Raw genomic sequence first — 21,611 nt, 5'->3', positions numbered from 1 at the left:
ATTCTTGTCCATATGATGTGCTTGCAGTCATGCAATTACTCAGTCCCTCCTTCTTGCCCCTTGTGACAAGGAGTGCAAGTGAATCAGCTCTTGACCACGGCTGGTGTTCCCAGTGCTCATCCTGAGAACATCTTTTTAGAGAACAGATAAAATCTCATTATTCATCATACTGAAAATTACAAAGTGAACATAAATATCAGCCTCTCAGCTATGCCATAAGAAACCTATGTGAAAAGGAATGGCTTGAAGGGTCTTTTTATAGACAAGGCAGATTTTGAAGTACTGAGTCTGTGACATTAGCACCCAACAGCCTGCACAAGTTCTTTGCACAGGTCCCAGGAGGGAGATTCACAAATGCAAAATGATGTTGAAGAGTCATTTGAAAAAAATCTTCAAAACCAGTCAGATGTGGAGAGTTGCAATTACCAGACCTCTTTTCTACCTTTGCAAATTTCTATATAAACTTGAATATATATATATATATATATATATTATATATATATATGTATATTAGCTGTCATATCTGTAACTGAACCTTTTCTTGTTTTCGTAGTCTGGATTATAGTGCAGGACTGTGCATGAATGTGCAGAATAGACATTGTGTTTTCCATGGAGAGCAAGCTTGGAGTTTGCTGGGGCATGATCTGTTCTATCACTTTCCTGTCAATTGTAGATGTCTGGAGAACAGTGTATGTCTAAAGATTACAGTGGTGATATTTTCCTTGTACCTCCTTGTAGTTGGCAGCGACCATTGGCTCATGGATTCTGAAGGAAGAGACCTGCTGTATTAGTATGTAATAGCACTTAAAGGTTTTTCTTCCATGGATCTGTTTATGCATTTTTGAACCCACATGTAGACAGCGTTTCATGAGCATGACTGTAAATTATCAGTCATATACTTCAGTTAAATTAGAGAAATAAATTAAAATAATATCCCACACTGCATCAACCTCCTGGTACAGTCTTCATCATGACATTGTTGTCTCTTGGCTTAAAAAGATATTTTTAATCCTTCATTTGGTGCTGTGATTTTTCATCTTTGGTCATTCGGGTGACAGAAAGGCATTTTAGTGGAGGGCTTTTCAAGAATTACAGAATTTATACAAGATAGAAAGACATCTCTTCTGCTGCTTTGTGTCATCCTGCTGTTCTTGTTGCAGTTTGCAATAGTTATTTTGGCAGGAAGCTGCTGTCTTCGTGCTTTAAATATTAAACTTCCTTCTTCCTTGACTTGTGTTTTTACATTTTGATTTGCTGTCCATGGATGTGAATGCTATTGTTCTTGTTGATCTCAGCATGAATTCATATCACTGCTTAAGAAGACTGGTTCCTGTGCTAGCCGAGAGCTTCCATGGAGTGTTAAGCAATGCCATTCTCATTGCTGCTGTAAATGTGTATGGAAAGACTTGTGAGTGGAAGCACCAAAAGTTCATCTGTTCTCCTATAACATAATAATCTTTTTATAAGAATGAGAAGGGAGATGAATAGGAGGAAGAGAGAAGAGTACTTGAAAGAGATTAGTGTGGAAATGCCACATAATCTGTTGTATTTAGTGTAATTCTGGAGCTTCTTTGTGGCCACCAAATATGTTTGTTTCTTTATGTTGTCTATTATGGGGTGGTAAATTGGAGCAGAGGGCTTAAGGTGGTGTTGGTGTAGGAGGAGAAGGAAAACTCTGGGCAGTGAACTGTAGGCATGGAACTTTTGGGGGTATTGTAGTTTGGGGGTAGGGGTGGAGAAGTGATGTGTAGACAAGGGAGTGAATGAAGGGATCAGGAGGCCAGCTGAGGAGAAGGGAGAGCATCTGGTACTGAACCCAACAGAACTCCAGGAGCCCACCTGTAGGATGTAGCAAGCTGTACTTCACTCCAAAAATGAGGTAGAAGTGGAAGTCATGGGAGAAGACAGGATGCTGATGTAGCTTGTACAAGAGCCATGTGTTTGGGGCTGCAGGTTGGGGAGAAAGTTTAATTTCAGTGTTTTGAGTATGCCAGAGAGAGGTCAAAGATATAAATCAGAACATGAAGGCCTGAACATCCCCATTTGTGCTTACGTTCACCAGTCTACACATAATGATGATATAATTATCAGCTATTTGCCTTCAGGGAAGGCTTTTACAGTTCTGTTCATCTAAGCAGCCGTTACTTCATTCAGTCACTCCAACTGCAGTAGCAAGTTATCTTCTCTATAATATACGTGTATAGCAGTAACTACAGTTACTGTCGCTGCTCCATACAAAGCGAGGGCTAGAGTGGGTATTTGTATATAGTGGGTATGCGTCCAGTCTATTAAAAGAAGAAGAAGAAAAAAGGTCTTTACATAGTTAATATTTAACCTCCTTATCAACACACTCCAGTGTTTGTAGACTTGAAAGCACGGCTTTCCAAAGCCTGCTGAGTCTCACAAGGCACCGAGCCTTCTCTGGGTGTCCATGTGAGTGGGAGGGTGGGGGGAGTCATGTATTTCTGAGTAATGAGCTGAAGATGGCAGCATTGGGTGTGCTATTCTCATTTTCTTAGCTAAGTAGAGCTCTCTTAAATTGTAGAAATTATAGTTTTTGCATATGGCAAATTTATCAAAAAAAATATCATTTTTTCATTTGAAGGGCTCTTCTTAATACTGTAGCTTAATACCACAGGTTAGTAGTGGGCAGTCGTGTTTTATCATCAGGTCATTTTGTATGCACGCTATTTAGGTTAGATATGTTGAGAGTGCATGTCTTATCAACATTGAAGTTGTTGCAAGTATTGACTCATAAATATGGCTCCCTTTTATAATAATATTAATAGTTTTGCAACGTAAGTTTAAAAAAAAAAAGGATATCTCATTATGCTCTGTTTAGCCATTAAGGGAAAAATGAAATTGATGTCTCCCTCTGTCATGTGCACACCCTACCCCTGGGCAGCGGAGATTGCTCTCTCCTGTGCTAGTTTTATATCCCCTCGCTTTCTGTCTCTTCCTTCCCCATTAGTGCCCATCTTCAGAAAAGTGGAGAGCATTTCTCCACCCTCCCTTCACTGGCCTTGAAGATTGCTGAGAGGGCGTTCTCAGCAGGACATTCATTTGGTCCTCTTCAGGACCACTTACGGGGACAAAGTTAGGGCCACCATGGTGGATCTGTAAGAGAAAAACAGCAGACTCCCTCTTCCTAGCTATTGTCTGTTTTGAGAATGAAAATGACTGTGATCACGGTGTTTTATGAGGAGCCCAGTACAGCTGCATGTCTATCAGGATGTTCTTGTTCATAGTGTAAAAATCATTACCACGTTGGTTCTTTTAAGATTGTTGAAGGGATAATTCAAAGATGCTAGTGGGGTTTAAGCATAAAGCTGAGCATTTCATTGCTGACATTGTTGTCATGTACAGAACCAGAACTGTAACCCTCTAAAGGTTTTTCTAGTGAAATATTTAGGCAAAGAAGCTAAATTTGCTCTCTCCTTGGTGGCAGGTGTCTCAGCCTCACTCAAGTCCTACAGTGATGCCTGTGTCATTCTGTGCATCTGGTTGTTTGTTCCCGAGATGTCTCTTTTGGAAAGCAGTTGCCTTGGCCTTCCTCTAAGTGATGACATCAGCTAATTGCTAATGAACAATTATGTGCCAGCTTGGCTTACCAAGTCAATAGCAAAGTCAGAGGTGGAACTTTGATTTCTTGTTTGACAATGTTGTGCTTTCACCTCTTGTAGATATCTGTGATTTGACTGCTGTGGTGGAACCTGACTAAAGACATCTTAAGTCTCTGCAGCCTTTCCTTCTTCCCAGTCTAGCAGGTTTAGATCAGATACAGGGCTCATGTTTTTTTATTCTTTTTTAATCATGCATTTCTATATAGTGCTGGGTGAATCAGTGGCACTACAGGAACTTTTATGAGAGGCAGAGAAATGAATCATTTCTCAATTTCTAACCATTTGTTGCTGAACTTAAAAGAGCTGTTAATTACTGCTCTTTTACGTTAGCGATGGAGATTCAGTCTAAAAAAGTGGAGTTTGTAAGAAAAGTGGGAAATGGCAAATAAATAAAATCATCTGTTTAGGGTCTATTTTGAAGATATTCAGAAAAGTATAAGATTTAATACCAAATACCGTGTTGAAGTTTATCCTAAAAAAACAAAACAAAACACAAGTAAGCTTCACCCACAGTACCTGCTACATAGTTAAATGAAACTCTAGTCTAAATTGAAATTTCATACAAAACATGTAAGGCTCTTAGTTTCAGCAGAGTTATATTTCTGTGCACAAATACTGAAATCGTCGAATGAATACACACACACACACAAATAAATGTGTGTGTATGTATGCAGTATTTTTGTAGAAGCTGATTTTTAACTTCCCCAAACCTTCATATGTAGAAATAGTTACTAACTTAATCTCATCTGCTTGATCTAACATCAAAAAGCCATCTTGATGTGTCATAATAAAAGCAACTAAAACTCATTACCAAAGGAGCAGATGTGATTGTCCTTTGTATTTAGCAGATATTGGACTATCTGTACTCTTTACTGTCTCTCTAACATTTTACATTGTTAGGTGAACACAGCGAAGCTAGATGCATTACCGTTAAGCTGATTTAGCCAACCTCCTTCACAATTTCTCATCAGCTCTGCTATGTTACCTGCCTTCTAGTTATGTTGGTTGAATATAGACCTAGAAAATAATTGTAATGGATGAGCCAAGTGAACTCACTAGTAATTTTCTTTGTCATTCAAGATGCCAAATGGCATATTGGTTCTTCATTTTATGACAGAGTAAAATCTAGTGAGGACTAAGACATTGGCTCAGAAAGCTCTTAAGCACTTTTGTATGTTTATTCTAACTCAAGACGGCACTTAAATATGTGCCAAACTTGAGTGTTCTGAACTAGATCTCAAAAAGCTTCTGAGGTTTGTAGGCAGGGAGACCATGTGCCTTGTAGGATTTTCTTCTAAAGCACCTTATTTATTTCACAAATCTCTGTAGATTTCTGTTTGTGTCTTTGATACCGAAATGGTCTTGCTTGTCTGTTCCTAACTGGCTCTCCCTGTCAAGTGCCTCATTGTTCAGAAGAAAACAAAATATCACATTTTTGGGCAAAGCTCCCTTACTGAAGAACAAGATGTTTAAAATACTTGGTGGTAATAACATACTCTACCAGAATCTATGTTAAGTCATGAAATTCTGAAGAAATGGGGCAATGAGGTGACTATAGTGCCAATTGTTTTGGCTGAAATGCTTTTTTGCATCTACATTGCATATATCCGTGTTTCTATATATTTTACAGTGCTATTTTTTTACGATTGAATTTGGCCTTTGCAAACAAGAAGGACAGCTACGTGCTTATGGGGCGGGACTTCTGTCTTCTATTGGAGAACTAAAGGTATGTTGGTTGACATGTCCTTTAAGGAGAATCAAGTTTCTTTTAATAATAATAAAATAATAGTTGGATGTAAATATTTTGACTTGCAAATAACAGTTAAAGTTCTCAAGATAAAAAGCTTTCTTTTAAAATGTGTTATTGACCTGAATCCTTTTTACAAGTATCAGCTGGCATGTGAAGCATGAAATGGATTTGTAAGGACTGAATTACCACAAACTACAACATTTATTTCTGTTTGAAATTTAAAAAATAACTAGCCCATAAGACACTTGCATTTCCTGTAAATGGAGGCTCAGAGTTCAGGGTGTTCTGGACTTTGAAAGCTTTGCTTAGAAGAGGTGAATACGTTTTTAGTAGGTGAAAGAAACGTGTTTTGAAATCAGACACAATTCTGTTGCAAGTAATCCAAAATACTTCGATGGATTTGTTGATATTAAAACAACAGCATTTATTAAGGTACTGATTCAGTAGATTAGTTGTATTTAGGATTAAGGAATGCATAACAACTCATGCTAGACTTGAGGTACATGTGTATGTCACAATATATAGGGAACTCTTCTTACAAAGGCAAAAGTGTTTAACTTTGCATGGTGTGAGTAGTTGTAGTGGATCATTTATTGCCTCTTTTCATGCATAGTAAACACAATGAACAACCAAAAGGTATTTTGTCACAAGTATAGTGTTTTGAGATGTAATACATCTCTCTTGGCAAGATGGAAGGGAAGGGGATGGAGACAGGAAGGAGAGGGAGGAATACCATGTTTCCTCTGGGACCCAGATGAGCTCATTGCTTTTCCTTTAAAAAGTTGGTTTCAGAAACCATATACAGAATAGTGCTTACAAACTGTTTTGCAATATATCTGTTGTTTATGTGCATTTAAGCATCTTCCCACCTCTGTTGGCCAGCTTTCAGTGAAGTACCTGGCAGTTCAATAGAATTGTCTCAGTCTCCTTTTGCTGTTTTACCTGTAACTGAGAATATTAATAATGAAGCTTAGTAGTCAAATTGCTATTCTTTTATTAGCAAGCCTGCAGAAAGGGATAAAAAGAAATGCATAGAAAAAAGGTCAAAGAAAATAACTTTCTCCAGTGATTTTTTTTTTTTTTAATTTGATTTCATTACATTTTTTCTCAGTTCAGTGCATACTTTAGCCACAGAAGCATTCAGCATCAGCATGGAAATGTTGTATCCCCACAGTGCAAAGATGGTTAAGCAGATGAATACGTATCACTTGTTTTCCCCTGGTCCAACAACATCCAGAGCCGAGCCCGAAACTCGGTGCAGGATTCTGCAGAGAATCAGGCCCTTTATTTAAACTAACAGTTGCAGCCATTAAGTGATGACCCTGAAAATACCTATCACATCATTTACAAAATCTATAGCAGAAAAACAAGGAAATAGATAGTCAAGAACATCATAAATCTTACACCATCAATGTTATAAACAAACACATTATTCTTGTCAAGTGTGCACATTCTGTTACCATACAGCAATCTTAACTGAACTGTGATCCCGATTCTGTGTTCATCACTCAGCAATAATCTCAGAGTATAAATGCAAAGAATAATTCTTTTGAAAAGCAACAGTAAAAATTAAATAATGTGTACATTAATAGACTGTACTGATTGGCTTCAAACGTAAGGCCATATATCATAATAATTTTGCCATAAATCAATGATACTATACACTTTTATATTACACTGTGTATTTATTTCATAGATCTTAAGCCAGAAGTGACTATATCAAATCATCTGATTTGACCTCCTGTGTATCATAAGCTATTAAATTTCACCCATATCTTGAATGTATTGATCACAGAGACTTAATTTAGACTAAAACATTTCAGTTATTGAGAGACTAAGCACTTGTGCACTGCAGGTACAAAACAGCACTATACCAAGAATACCCATAGTATCCAAAAAGAAACTGATAAGGTGAAAAATGTCCAGACAATCCTTGTGGGACTGTGCTCTAGGGTAGAAAAGAACATAAAGGGGAAAACAAAATAAAAAAAAAAAAAAGCACTATATTTTCTGCTAATCTGACCAGAGGAGAAGCTCTTTCTAGACCAGAAACTTGGCATTGAGAGTGCTTCTTTTCAACAAGATATGTCAGCCAGGTGCTCAGGAAAGAGAAACCCTGGGTACCTCAAGGCACTGTTGCACAGCGTTGCATCAAGCCATTGCTGCTCTCTGACCTTTTGTGGGAAAGCAACCTCCCTTACCTCTGACTTTATCTCCAAGCACCCACTAAGAGGGAAAGTTTCCTTCTTGATCTGAAGGTACCTGAAAGGTAATGCTGATTTATGTACTGTATGTACTATTACAAAGGTATGTAATACATGTAATGCTAATGACTGTAGTTGAGATCCTGATGATACGAATATCCTGATTGTAACTAAAATGCTAATGGATGGCAGCAATTGCTCTGAAAACTATGCGAACAATGCTAGCTATTCCTGTGGTGCATGGGGATGAATCCACACCAGATTGTATGGCCATGAAGCCTGACTATGTGTGCAGCCCCCATGCTTCCCACAGAAGTCAGAGGGAAGAAGTCTTTTTAGAAATAACTGCTGCCATTCTTAAGACAACAGCAGCTGTTGTCCCCACAGTCCTCTCCATGAAGGTAAAATATTTATTTTTTCTTGTCATTGGGAAGGTCGGTCTTGTTTCACTGTTGAATTTTGCTATCTAGACTTTATGGATATTTGATATAAATACTAATTTGATATTAATATTTATATTTTAGAAATAATATCTAGAAATTTCTAGAAATAACTGAGTCACAGTATTTGCAGGGTGGAAGATGCCAGCAGGATTCGGGCATTTCAGATGAGTGAAGGGCTTGTTCAGTCATCCCTGCTTCTATATTACACTGTTCCACTCTGCAAATCTGGTCAACAGCTTTAGCAAAGGAGAACTAAAAGCTAGAGAAATGTGGGCACCATCCTATCAATATAGGATTTCCTGCATTTTTTTCCCCCCACTCAGTATTTAGACTTCAAATTTCGGATATTGAAAAATGCAACTCCTCATGTGCATGCTGTGGAAACATCAAGCAGAAAATTTGAAAAGCACAACAAAATAAGGAGAAAGAGAAGATTAAAAATGAAGCCTGGGGGGGAAGAATAATACAGTAAGTGGTTATAAATGTTCTGCCTAATATAGTCAGGTTAACTCTAGCTAACGCCATTACACAGTATATATTTAGGGCTTAGAGATAAGGCAGAAATAATGTACATTTCAATTATTAAAACTATTTCTAAAAGGCAGTCCAAATGTCTTTGGAAATGTTAATCCATTTAGTTTGTATGATGCTCTCTTGAACCCTTTGATTAAGGAAGTCTTCCTATTAACTTCAGTTGGCTGTAGATCTTCATATATCCCTGTTATACGCTTCTATATTTAACAGAGAGGTGGACTCCAAGTCTTTCTGTATAGATTTTTTTAAAGTCAAGTAACAATATCCAGTCATGTTTTATTTTAATGACAGTTTTGTGTTAAGAGGAGGCAATATCAGCCGTTACAACAAAAAAGTCTCAAATACTTCAGTTTTGTTTTTTGAAGAATATGCAGATGATGGAGAAAATAATTCCTGGATCCCAGATGCTCATTATAGTGCTCTTTTTAAATCGAGACTCTTCCTCTTTTCTAAACAGTATATAAAACTTACACTGATAACATAAAAAAAATAATAAAATCCTGTTAAAGTCAGGTCACAAATCTGGGAGTGTCCTATGTTGAAAAGCATAAGCAGAATAACATTTAAGACCAGGTTTTCTGAGTCTGTATTCTCTCACAGAACAGCAAGGTGATAAAACCAGTGCTGGCACGCAGGCAACTTCTCACCCGTGTTCTTATTCTGCCCTGCTGTCATCCTCAGACAGTGCAGTATTTATAACTCGTCTCAACTTTACCCCTTGCTAGCTGAAGTTATTTTTTTTCTTCTTTTCTGGTGAAACCAAAAATTTTAAAGTTATATTATTACATTCATTTTTTTCATATGCAAAGGAGAAATTACAGACAAAACTGATCTTTCATGTGTCAGTGATGTTTGTCATTTAGGAAATGATTGATGGTTGCTCCATGTAAATGCCTGGTGCTGTCTGAGATGCCCTAATATATCTGACCAGCTCTGCAGCTGGCATTTCAGAAACTTATAGGTCTTTAGGTCCTGTGCTATAGCTTCCATCCCTGTACAGATACCTGAGACCTGTGGTTCGGTGTCTGAATTGCTTTCTTAGTCTTTGATCTAGTGGGACTGGAGGTATTTCTGTAGTGTTATGCTTATTCCCAATAGGAAGAAGTAGTTGCTGAATTCTTGAGATGTCCCATAGTCTAACATTGCTGCTTTTCCTGGGAATCAGTGACAATCCACTTGGAAGTTTCACTCCAAACTCTTGTTGCTTAAACTGAAAGAGAATCACCAACAATTTCATTAGCATCTAACTTGTGTGAGTGGGCTGTTAGAGACAGTTGTTATAAACTCACAAGGCGGTGAGATGTTCTTTTTGACTGAAAGCTGTTTTCCATATTATCAATATCCTTGACTTCTCATGAAGGTGGATGAATTAAGAGATTTCTGATGGAGAAATCCATATTAGATCCTTAGGCATTTGATTTCACTGAAGAACTGTATGTCCAACCAAAACATAAAGGAATGTCATTCATTAGAAAAATACAGGTCTGAGGTCTTAAAAGCTTTTGGACTCACCAGGTGAAATTTTTTTGTTGTTGAGATTCTGTACTTCACAATGTTGAGAGTGCCAAGGAGCAACGTTTTAGAGCACCGTAATGTTTCTGAAAAAAAGCCTTTATCTCAGCTTTGAGTCAGTGTCCCGACCATCCTAGTTCATGCTAAGCAGTTTATGGTCTGTATGAAGGTCTTTCAGGCTGCCGCGTTTCAAAACACTACCCAGAACTGCAGGATCCTTCCCATTGCTCTGGTCATCATGACAATGCCTAATTGATCCAGGAGCCAAAAGGCCGTCTCCTGGAAGGGAAATACGTATCTCAGGTGGGAATTCAGCAGAATTTAGGTACTTCATTCCAAAACTGCAATCCTAACAATAATAATTGATCAGGTGTCAGCTAACTTGGAAGGCATGTCAGAATTTTGTACCATCTCTTTCCAGGCTGCATGTTTCCTGATGTCTGCACATCTGAATTGCTTTGGAAGCAGCAGCTCTGTCCATGCACAAGCTACATTGGGATCCACAAAGTAGGAGACATTTCATGTGGATAATCTGGGAAGAAGAACCAGAAATGCCCTCTCAGAGGACATCTGCTGTGATAAAGAATTAGCTTTTGCTTCTCTTTAAACTATCTCCTTTCATGTAACGAGGGCTCAGTGATTCGAGTAGTTGTTTGTGATTTTGCAGAATCCCTTCTCACTGTATTTCTGTCCAAGGAGCAGACCTGTACCAGCAGAGGCCATTTGTGAGGGGAAGAGGAGAAAGAACTCTGTCACTCTTTCTGTTCAAGCTGTAACAGTACAGGAAAGAATCCATGTGCCAGAAGTGGTCACCAGAAGTGATTCAGTTCCTAAGAAAGCATGGCCAGTAGCACCCTCTTGATTTCCTGCACAGGGCTTCACTAATTCTGCTCGGAGTTTTCAAACTTTGTCCTTTAGACATTTGAAGCATCAGGTCCCATCTGAAAGTACAGAGACACCTTAAGAGGAGATGCTGTTATCCGTGGTTAACCCAGGGAGCTTTTTATAATGCCAGTCAAGACAAACCAATTCAGTGGAAGGAGGTAAATGCCTACATTTACAGGTACTAGATCACAGTGTGGCTGTGCAAGGAGATAGTGTCAGGGTGAGGCTGTTTCTGCAATCGATTTAGAAGAGGGTGCTGGTTGACGTAGACCATTTTTGATTTCTGTTTTCAAACCTGTTTCACTGATGGCTGTCTAGAAACAGCAAACTTTGTGAGAAGGAGATGATACATGTACTAAAGAAAGTTAGTTTCCTGACATTTTAAGCTACCATGCATTAATTTTTCATGTATTTATTTTTGGAGAGAGAGAGGGTGGGAGGAAGAGGTTCTTGTTCCAGTTTTATGTCCTGTTATTTGGCAACAGCAGGTTGAGAACTAACTAGTGTGATATTTTCAGAGCCTTTCACATGGATTTAGAAATGAGCATAAGCAAGAAGAATTCAGGTAAACAGTGGTGAATACCTCAAGGCTGATACTTTACTCTGCTGTAAAGTATGTCCATGCACAAATAAAAATAAAGAAATAAGAGACACCTTCATATCTCGGGGATTTTCTCTCTCCATGTCATTTCTCAGTGCTTTTCATGCACATCTTCCCTGTGGATAGATATTAGTGGCCTAACAGAAGTTGACCTATATATGCTTTCCTGCCTCACCTTGTACTTTAGTACAGAGAGCACTGAGAATGAAAATGTGTGTGCTCTAAGAGTTAAACTAGATCCAAAAGCTAACATAAGCATCCAAGGGGGGAGGTAGAAATAAATTTTATCGTTAAAATGTCTCAGTACCAGGTCTTCAGTTTCTGAAACCTCTGTGTCATTTCTAGTGGCTTTTGCCAGTCATGTAAAAATGAAGGCTAATCTGAAATCTCTTCTCTGGGCAGCAATATTTCATGCCTCATCTGCTTAGCGTCTGCTTTGTACCTCTGCATGCCTGTTTTTTTCTTTTTTAGTTCCTTTTTTCTTACAGTATTAAAACCAATGATCACTATTCAGGTGCATGTAGTGGGAGGGCAATGCATTTCATCAGCACACACTACATGGGCACTAAATAATGGGTTTTCATTTATATAGTTTCACTCAAACTCACTGTCAGGAAAATAGTACATGAATTTGGCCTGAAAATGTAATGCAGGATATGTGAATGATTTGGTCAGGCTTAATTCACCAACGAGGATGATGATCAATTCTGCAGTTAAGTGACATTTGGGGATATACATATTTGTAATTGTAGATAATGTGTCAGGAATGGTTATTTTATGACTTTCTCATTTCCATCTAAAGGTGTGTATGCTTATATGGCAGATGGATTTCTAATCTTCTCTTTGTTATTTTATTAAGTATTTATGGGGAAAAATGACTCTTAAAAATAGTTTTTTATGAGTAACAGATGATTTGTTCTATTCACACTGAAAGACCACTGTACATAACACAAGAGAGGCTACCAACTAACAGAAAACATATAGCACAGTGAAGCTGTATATATGAACTGTTGTACAGATACAAAGCAGTATCAAGATATGGTTTAACAGATCCTGTGTTTTATTGTGCAGCATGCTCTCTCTGACAAGGCCAAGGTGAAAACATTCGATCCAAAGACAACCTGTTTGCAAGAATGCCTTATCACCACATTTCAGGAAGCTTACTTTGTTTCAGAAAGTTTTGAAGAAGCCAAAGAAAAGATGAGGTAAATTATTTCCCTTGACTCTAAAATCTAATTTTCTTTTCTTTAGTGGTAGAAAAAAAAAGGTGTTAATTTTCTTTTTTTCTTTCAGGGACTTTGCTAAATCAATCAACCGTCCCTTCTCTGTGTATTTCAATCCATACACGCAGAGCATTGAGATTCTGAAGGATACCAGGAGTATAGAAAATGTTGTCCAGGACCTCCGCAGCGATCTAAACACTGTATGTGATGCATTAAGCAAAATGAACAGATACTTAGGGATTTGATATGTGTGGCACTGTGATTTGCTGTCAGCTGCTTTTTCTGTAGCCGGTCTAGTAACATCACATGATATGGCTAACTTTTCAAACCCATCAATTTTCCCTTTTCAGCTTGGCCTGTGGCTTGCAACATTGTGTAGCTCTGTCTAATTGTAATGTGCAGACAAACCAAGGCAATGCTAATTTGTAAACTCAACATGGAGTGTGGCAGAATATAACCAGCAATTCCTCAACACAATGTCATGTACAAGTACACCAGTAAAAGCTTGCCTGGCAATAGTTTTGTTTCCTTAAGATGATTCCCTTTGATGTATAAGAAATGGTGTTGCTGATTTCATTAAGCCTGAGTTTATTTCTTCTCAATCCCTTTCCTCCCCTAAGAATCTAGAAAAAAAGTATTCGCAACATTTTCCATTTTCTTTGTAAGACAATCTGTATTTCTTTATATAGTGGTGAAGACAGTGTTTTGCCCATATATTTGTAACAGAACTGTGTGTCTCTTGTGACTGAACAATACAATTTATATACCAATGCAGAGATCAGGAAGGCTATGTAATAGTACTAAAAGGTCTGTAGAGGTTACAGATTATGAGAATTTACAACTGACAAATGTTCAATGTGGCTGAGTAACTGCAAAACAATAAAAGCAAACAAACAAACCAACCTCTGACAATTCATGCAGAAAGGTAGTGGTAGTTCATACATGTATTACCTGTGACAATCCTGAGCATACTTCCACTGCAGGGGTTATCTGGAAACAAGAGTGGAAGTGCCTGTGTTAATTCCAGGTTGTTAGATGTGAATATAAAGCCCTTTTACATCATTGTGTGCCTTCTGCATTCCCTTTGAGCATAGTCCTCTATTGCATTTCATGCATAATTTGCCTTTCCTCATTATCCCACATTCAACCTTGACATGGGCATGCATGACTGAGTCTACATCGTATCAGTACATATAAAAAGGTGAATATGGAAGTTGTTATTTAATTATAGTCAAGATGATTATCAGGTAGTAGATTACTTGTGGGGTGATTAAATCATAGAGACACCCAAGCTGCCTAGCTTATACCAGATGGATGCAGGTAATGCCTGAGTTAATAAACCCTAAGTTAGCAAGCTCTGACAGAAGTACAAGCTCTGTCTGGGGAGCACAGCATAGAAATATTTGAGCCAGCTCTTATCTGGAAGCAATAATTATGCATGTCTTTCCTTTATCTGAGTTATTCTATTCTCCTATTAGCCAAGATAATGGAGAGTTGACTAAGCTGTATGGACCCTTCCTAATGGAAACCACATGGCTTATGCAGATCATGTCAGTGTGGGTGAAAATGTCATGGCTTGTCTACATATATGGAAAATAGATATCCATTGAAGCTGCTCTCCCAGCTGAAAGAGTCATGCAGATACTCTTAAGAGTTGCTAGCAATTTCAGCATAAAGAGAGCACCACTTGATAGTATCAGCACATCCTTAAATAAGAGGCAATCTATAAGGATAATTTTCATAGGGAAATCTGCTACCTCCTCAAAGATAACTATGAGATAACAGAAAATGCTTTTTTTTTCTCTGGATGGTCCCTGCTGCATTCTAATTCTGCTGTTAATAGGGTGTGGAAAAATCTAGTTTTAGATTTAACTGTGACTGCCACTGTTACAAATGAAGAGCTGTTGAATTATCCCATGGGGATCAGCATGCTGGAGGAGTTTTTTAACTTCCTGACATTAGTGCTGACTCCATTAACAAGTACTTATCACAGAGGAGTCATCGGCAACCTTGGCCTGGAAGTTTCTCCCTCTTTCTTTGCACAGAATCTGATGAACCCCTTGTAGCCCTTTCTGGAGAAAACAGACTGAACTGATATTTGCTTTAGCTGGTCTGAAAAATCATTGCACAAGGAATAGTACAACTCAATTAATTGAAGACCTGGCAAAGTATTGTTGCTTGCTTAAGTAAAACAAAACCAAAAGGAGTAACAAAGATACAAAGCGTGCAAAGTTATTGAGATTTTCCTTTGAATCAGAATTACACAGGAAAGCTTAAAATACTTATAATATCTGGATTTTTTTCTTTACTTGCCTGAATAGCTTAGAGTAAGGATTCCACAGACATAAAACAATAGAAGCATATCTTTGTTTTGTTTTGTACTGTTAACGAGTAAATCTTATTATGGATTAGGGAGAAACCCTTGAAATCCAATAGTCATTTTAGGACTAACGATGGCAAGGAAACTGTCTACAATGAAGATATAATGTCAATGAAACAGAACATTGTCAAAGGATAATGGGCTCCTGCTGCTAGATATATGCTTAATCCAATGATTTTATTTCTATTATACAAGATGATTAAAAATAAATTAAATATAATGAGCTGAGGAATAATAGTGATTTAGAGAGACAATTGCTCATTGTTCTTACATAGTAAAGCTGTGTTCTTACAGGCTACAGGGCGAACTTGCTTTGGGCTTCAGCCACTCAGGAACAGGGACTCGGAAAGGCTTTAAAAAGTGCACTATTGCACTTTTATGAATCAAATAGTTCCAGCTTAGCTGAAATTCTTCTCTGCAGTTTTTATTAGCAAATTAAGATCAGCCATGCAGCAATCTCCTTGGATGACAAGCTCATTTAGGCATAATGAGGGAATTATTGACAGTTATCAAATTACACTAACGTTTCATTTAAAATAGGCCATATTTATCTAAGGTGCTTGTTTAGCTTTAGTGAGCTGGACTCTGGAAATTGGACTTCTTGCTTAGGCTCATTTATTTCCTGTGTAATTCTGAACTGATGCTTTATGGGTCTGAGATATATGTTCTTGCTTTGCCTGCACAGAGTAAATGGGCCCGAGCTTAATGAATGTAAAGCATTGCAGTGTTTACTACCATGCAAAGTCTAAAATGAAAAACAGCACTCTGAGACATTGCAGCAAATACAAATACCAAGTTTCATTTGCAAGCCAAGACATGGTTCATGCGTTTCATTTCATTTATTCGGTGGAGGGGATGGAGTGGGGAAGGTGTTAACACAATGTATTATATTGTGTTTTCTCTCTCTACTCCTTGGGACCTGTTTAGAAGGCTGTTTTAAGTTGAGGCCTTCAATACGTCTTTCATGACATAGGGTGTCTTTTTCTTCTTGTTATGATATCCCAGTGTGATGGAGAAAACTCCAGAAACTTACTGTACTATAATGTATATTTACTGATGTTCTGTAATGGATTACAGAAGAAAGTTTTGTGTCTTTGGAAGGGCAGCCTGGCTGCAGGAGCTGAAGCTGGTGAAAACATTCACCTGAAGGCTGCTGGTACAAATCCAGCCCAGTCAGCAGCTGCTGAAAGCTCTCACCAGCCAGCAGCAGCCTGGCCTCTGTGTGATCAACTGGGAAGCTGGGATTGCTTATTTTCTAGTAGAGGAGACTGAGGGGGAGACATGATAACCTTTTTCAAACACAGAGAAATAGCTGCAAAATGGAAGGGACAAACTGTTCTCCGGCCTTGAGAACTAATGGACTTAAATTGCGAGACGGGAGCACCAAGTTCTGTAACAGTGAGGGCAGGGAAACTTGGGGGACTGATTGCCTAGGGAGACAGCAAGGCCTCTGTCAGTAAGAGACCAGTTTAGCCAAATCTCTCTCAGGAATGATATTCTCACAATCTTGAGCCCAGGGGATAAGCTGTATGGCATCCTGAAGTCCCTTACAACAGCTGCGTGGAGAAGGGTTCAGGCTGCTCAGAAAAAGGCTCCGGACGGCCCACAAAAGCAGTAATGGTCCTCGCTCACTGCTGTGGAGCAGCTGCACATCACAGGCACCCCTGCGTGTTCCTGTGGTTTCAGACCAGCCCTGAAGAGTGGTTCTTCATCTTTCCATCTCCTTTTAGGGGATGAATAGGATCAACAATCTGAGTGCAGTCTCCAGTGGCGGCTCTGCGGCTCTATTTTAAGTTCGTAGGCCGTCTGAGGGAGCTCTGTGGGTGAGTTGCCTGCTTCTTGCAGCTACCCAGAGGCAGAAGGCTGATAGTGAGCAACCAGCATTTGTCCTTTTTTCTGAACAAGGTTTAAAGCTGCTCAACTTTGTAAACAAAGCAGAAATGCATATTTCATCCTATCCATGCCTGTGTTTGGGCTGTCAGTTAGACTGTGCTCCCTTGAACAATCTGGAGAGGCTGGAGCTCTTTCAAGCTCCTGAACCTGAGTGCTCCAGCCATGCACCAACCTTCTATGGTGGTTAAATTTGGGCCTGGAGCCATCTGTTCTCCCTAACCCCCTGCTTTCCGAGAGAAAGAAACCCACTGGGGTGCTCCAGAAGGGGGCTTTGGTTCAGGCCCCTGATGTAGCTGGGCCAGGGAACTTGGGGTCCGCATTTGCTGCTCGGCCCAGTGTCATGTTAAGGGCTGGGTAAGGATTGATGCAGCTCTTTAATCTAGGAAATCGGCTTTCTGACCTTTCCTTTTATTGTTTCAGCAGGACAGTCTGTGCCTTTTTAGAAATATGGCAGGTTCCCTTTTATCTCACTAGAAGCTATTATCGTATTTCCAAATCATTTGCAAAGGAAGTAATTCTGGTATTGCTAAGTAATGGCTATGCCTTGTCGTATCAGTCGCTTAATCTCTGGAGATGTTTCACAGACAAGTTCCCACATTCTCTGTGAAAAATAGGTCAATAGTGACAGATTCCTCTGCTGGACTTTGAAGTACACTTAAAACATGGAGCTAGGAGGTGGTTGTACAAGCAAATATTTGTTAGTAACAAGTCCCTCTAGTTGGCATAGTGAAGGCTGCAGAGATGTCCTAGGCATTTTCCTGTAAGTGAATTGAGCTTGGAGATTAAATAATATTCTGCTAGGTTGAAATATTTCACAAAATGTCCATTGTTTCATTTCTTATCTGGTTGTAGAAGAAGGGTAAGTAAATACAACATATTTGGAATTCAGTGATGTCTATTTGGAACATTTTGCAACAACTAAGTTTAGTTTAAAAAGGCACTCTAACACCTAAGAATAGGAATTCATATTTTTATGCCAACAGCTGAGATGCTAAGATGAAACAAAAAATAAGTGCTGACATCTTCTTGGGATTTGGCCCAGAGTGGACTGTTCAGGTGAAATAAATGTCAAATGGGTTACATAGTCACATGCTTTAAAATGCAAGTGGGTGATGGATATTCAGATGGACATTTTTTTAACATAGTCATAAATTTCAAATGTCCAGAAAAAATACTGGAGAAGAAGTTGCTGTTGTCACACTCCACCTTCAGAGGAAAAGAGTTCTCAAAGCAGCAGGGGGTAGATTTCAGTCCTTGATAAACTGGCACATAGCCTGAAATACAAACCAAATAACGCCTACATCCCTGGCTTCTGCATGAGATCCAGAGTGAATACAATTCTGATAACAGAGCAACAATGAAGCACTTCAGAGCCAAACAGCCCTGCTTCCCCACAGGAGACAAAGTGGGTGATTTGAGACCAGCATGGCACAAATCAAAGCACTTTTATTTCCTATTAAATCAATTCTGTTTTCTATTTCTTTTGCAAAACAGCTTTGGATTTGTGTTACTGCTTTTTCTGTAAGGATTATAAAGGGATATATTAATTATGTAATGGTTGATGTTCCCAGCATCCAGCTTTTCTTGTTGCCCCCAAACTCTCTACTGACTCTTGTTAGTATACAAGGAAGTAGAGTAATGCTGAAGGTGTGATGCTGTCATTTCCCAGGGGCTGACAACTTATGGTTTCACCTAAAATACTACCCTCCCTCATCATCCCTCCTTATAGTGAATTGCTAACTTCAGAGAGGTTAATAAGACCAGTTAACAGTAAATGAGTTTGAAGTCATGCACACAGTGGATTTGCTACTCTAGCAGAATTTGTTGGGAGGCTCATTTTGGTTGAATTCCCTTTTGCTGATTACTCTTGGTAGATCATCACAGGTAAAGGTATGAAAAAGCAGGCGTGTCACATCAGATGGGGACCAGGCAGTCAAAAATGCTCCAAAAGCAACACAAGAGGCGTCACACTGCCAGCACCCACCAGTTTAATTAGGTTTAGCTCAAAATAGGTTTTGTAGTTAGTGGACTGAAAGGCAGTGTTTTACTTCCAGGTCTCAGCCCAGGCTCTGTTTTCAGAGATAGATCTGCATCTGCAAGAGCAGGAGCTTGAGCTGCAAGTCAGGCATGTCAGGCCTGTTTCTTATTTCATTTGCAGCATTTTTAAAAGCCTCTTTTTCAGTGTTATTTCCAGAATAGAAATGCAGCGTGCAGAAGATGTGGAGGAAACAAGGTCTGATCTTTTCTGAGGTCTCATTGCTTGCTCACCTTGTTGGGCAGCACAGTGAATGCAGCCAAGGGCAGGCTATTTGAGTCCATGCTAATTGATGAGGGCAGGAGTTAAGAAGCCACCTGAGCCCCAGAGAGGGGCTCCCACTCCTAGCTGCTCTGTGGCCTCAAAACACCCGTTTTTTTTCTGTCTTTTGCAACTTGTTTTTAGAGAGCACCTCCTCAGGATTTTTCTGGAGGTGTTTTTGTAGAGGGATGAGTTAACATATGCTGACGTATGTGCAGGAAAGGTAGGAAAAACAGGTTGAAAAGCACCAAAAATTGAATTTCATCTCTCTCCTTCCATATTTTTCCTTTTGATACACAGCTTCAGCTTGAAAAAAATAGCATGCAAGAGGCCCACCAGCACCATCCCTGTAAGCACCAGGCAGAGGTGACAAAGTCATCCTTTCCAGACCTCCCTCCTACTGCAGTCACCCTGCAGAAACAGTGCCCTTGGCCATTCTCAGCCATCCAGCATAGCCCCCTCTTCTCTGAGACCAGTGGCAGCCCACAGAGCAGCTGAACTGATGCGTGAACACTCGCTTGTCTACATGCCCGGGGCTATTTCGCCGCAGGATGCTGCCATGCAGAGTTGAGTAGCCTGGAGAAGGTCTCAGGCTGCGTACAGTGTGGTAGGACACAGTTCTCCCTTGGATGCTGAGACCTGCCCCACTGCTGGAGCAAAGCCCTGCAGGATAGACAGGGCTCTCAGCTGTAGCAATGCTGTCTTCCCTGCCCTCGTTCAGAACCAGAATCACTTTAAACAGCTTGCTCAGCAAGCCTAATACTTGGGGACTATTAAAAGCGCCAACAGATCCCACAGACTTAAAAACACGAGGAAAGAGCAACCGTGTGGTAACTGCTGGCGAGTATTGATTTTCTCATCACAATCTGAGCACACAATCAGGCATACTAAGGACATGGGGTTCCTGTGAATTCAGTTTTGATATGCAGTCTCTCAAAAAGCTCAGGAGAATCAAAACGGGAGCTGTTTGCAGCTGAATAGGCACAGGGTTCTCTGTAATTCTCTGTGTTTTCCTGCTATTACCTTATTTCCAAGGAGAGGAAGAGCACTGTATTCATGAATGCTATATAAGAGCTGTTGCTTTTTCACAGAGCAATAGCTTGGTTTGCCTGAGTTGGGAATGAAAACCTGGTTAGAGGGAGTGAATTAAATCTCAAATGTAATGCCTCTGATTTGCAGAAGGGAAAGGGGAAGTGCTAAGTGAATGTAGGAAATTGCAGCATTATGCGTTGTGAGAGCAATTCTTTCCATCCTTGTAGCTAATGGACTGAACAGAAAGTGAACAATTTGTTTCATACAATGATTCACCAACACTCTGACAGGGTTTCCAATTCTGAGCTCAGTTTCATATTCAGCTCCCTGTTTACTAGTGAAATAGTACAATTATCTGTCTACCTCTTACATTTTATAAACAGGCAAGGCAGCAGTATCTGAAAAGAATAAAAATAACTGTATAAATCCTGGCTGTTTAAGGCTTGAGGGAGGGGAAATAGAGCAAGTGTTATCTTGCCAGTAGCTTATTGGACCACTTGTCTAAAAATGAAGTTAAATTTCCTGAGAAAATAGGTGCACAGAAAAAAATGCCAACAGACCTCAGTTTTCAATTTCTATTTAATGTTTTCCCCATTCAGGTTTGTGAAAGGAAATCACAAAACATTTCCCGTTTGAGTTCCCCTGTCAAATTGTCAATAGTAAAATAGCCAGAACTGTTACAGCTGAATTGGCCACATAAAGCTCTGGTGAAAACGGGATGTTTCTCCCAGAGGCATTTGGTAAATGTGCTAAACTGCCTTACAAGATAGGATGACATTTTTCTGCCTTTAACCCCAGTTTTATTTCAGACAGGAATCACTTGCACTATAAGGAATTTCAGCTTTTAATCTGGAAATGTTTGTGAGCCTGCCCTGGCTGCATACATTTCTTGCTGGTACAATCAGAGTGCTGGAATGAGGCAAAATCCAAAAACATCCTTCCAGAATAGTGTAATTAGTCACTTGTTAATATTGACTATTTATGACGCATTTGAGCTTATCAGGGCTATTTCACAAGTGATTCTAGAAAAATATATTGTGAAAGGGCTGTCCCAAAGCGTATACTGTATAAACTCAGTAGACTTTTTAAAATCCAGTGAGAGTCAGCGGGTTGGATGGAAGAAGCAGATAGCTATAAAGATAGCTGTAAAGCCTATTAATAAGGGCAACAGCCTGCATAGTTGGGGATTTAGGAGCTTTATTTCAAACTGCATAGATAAAATACAAAAAAGCTAG

General features: G+C 39.3%; 1 protein-coding gene across 4 annotated transcripts in view; it reads left to right on the top strand.

The window, feature by feature from the left end:
• TPH2 (tryptophan hydroxylase 2) overlaps window positions 1-21,611 on the top strand; it is an 84,064-nt gene that overhangs the window by 37,484 nt on the left and 24,969 nt on the right. For 3 of the 4 annotated variants that reach the window (XR_011091920.1, XR_011091919.1, XM_068669188.1), the window contains exons 9-11: window positions 5,254-5,349; window positions 12,624-12,757; window positions 12,846-12,975. Coding sequence is in view for 2 of the 4 variants with exons in the window: in XM_068669188.1 (XP_068525289.1) it covers window positions 5,254-5,349; window positions 12,624-12,757; window positions 12,846-12,975 (360 nt within the window). In the remaining 2 variants the exon portion in view is untranslated. Of the gene's footprint in view, window positions 1-5,253; window positions 5,350-12,623; window positions 12,758-12,845; window positions 15,971-21,611 lie in introns of those variants that run through there. The other variant, XM_068669187.1, reaches the window with a different exon arrangement.

Source organism: Anas acuta, chromosome 1 (genome assembly GCF_963932015.1).
Source record: "Anas acuta chromosome 1, bAnaAcu1.1, whole genome shotgun sequence".
Lineage (NCBI taxonomy): Eukaryota > Metazoa > Chordata > Aves > Anseriformes > Anatidae > Anas > Anas acuta.
Note: the sequence above shows the minus strand (reverse complement) of the source record. Positions and strands in the feature narration are given on the sequence as shown.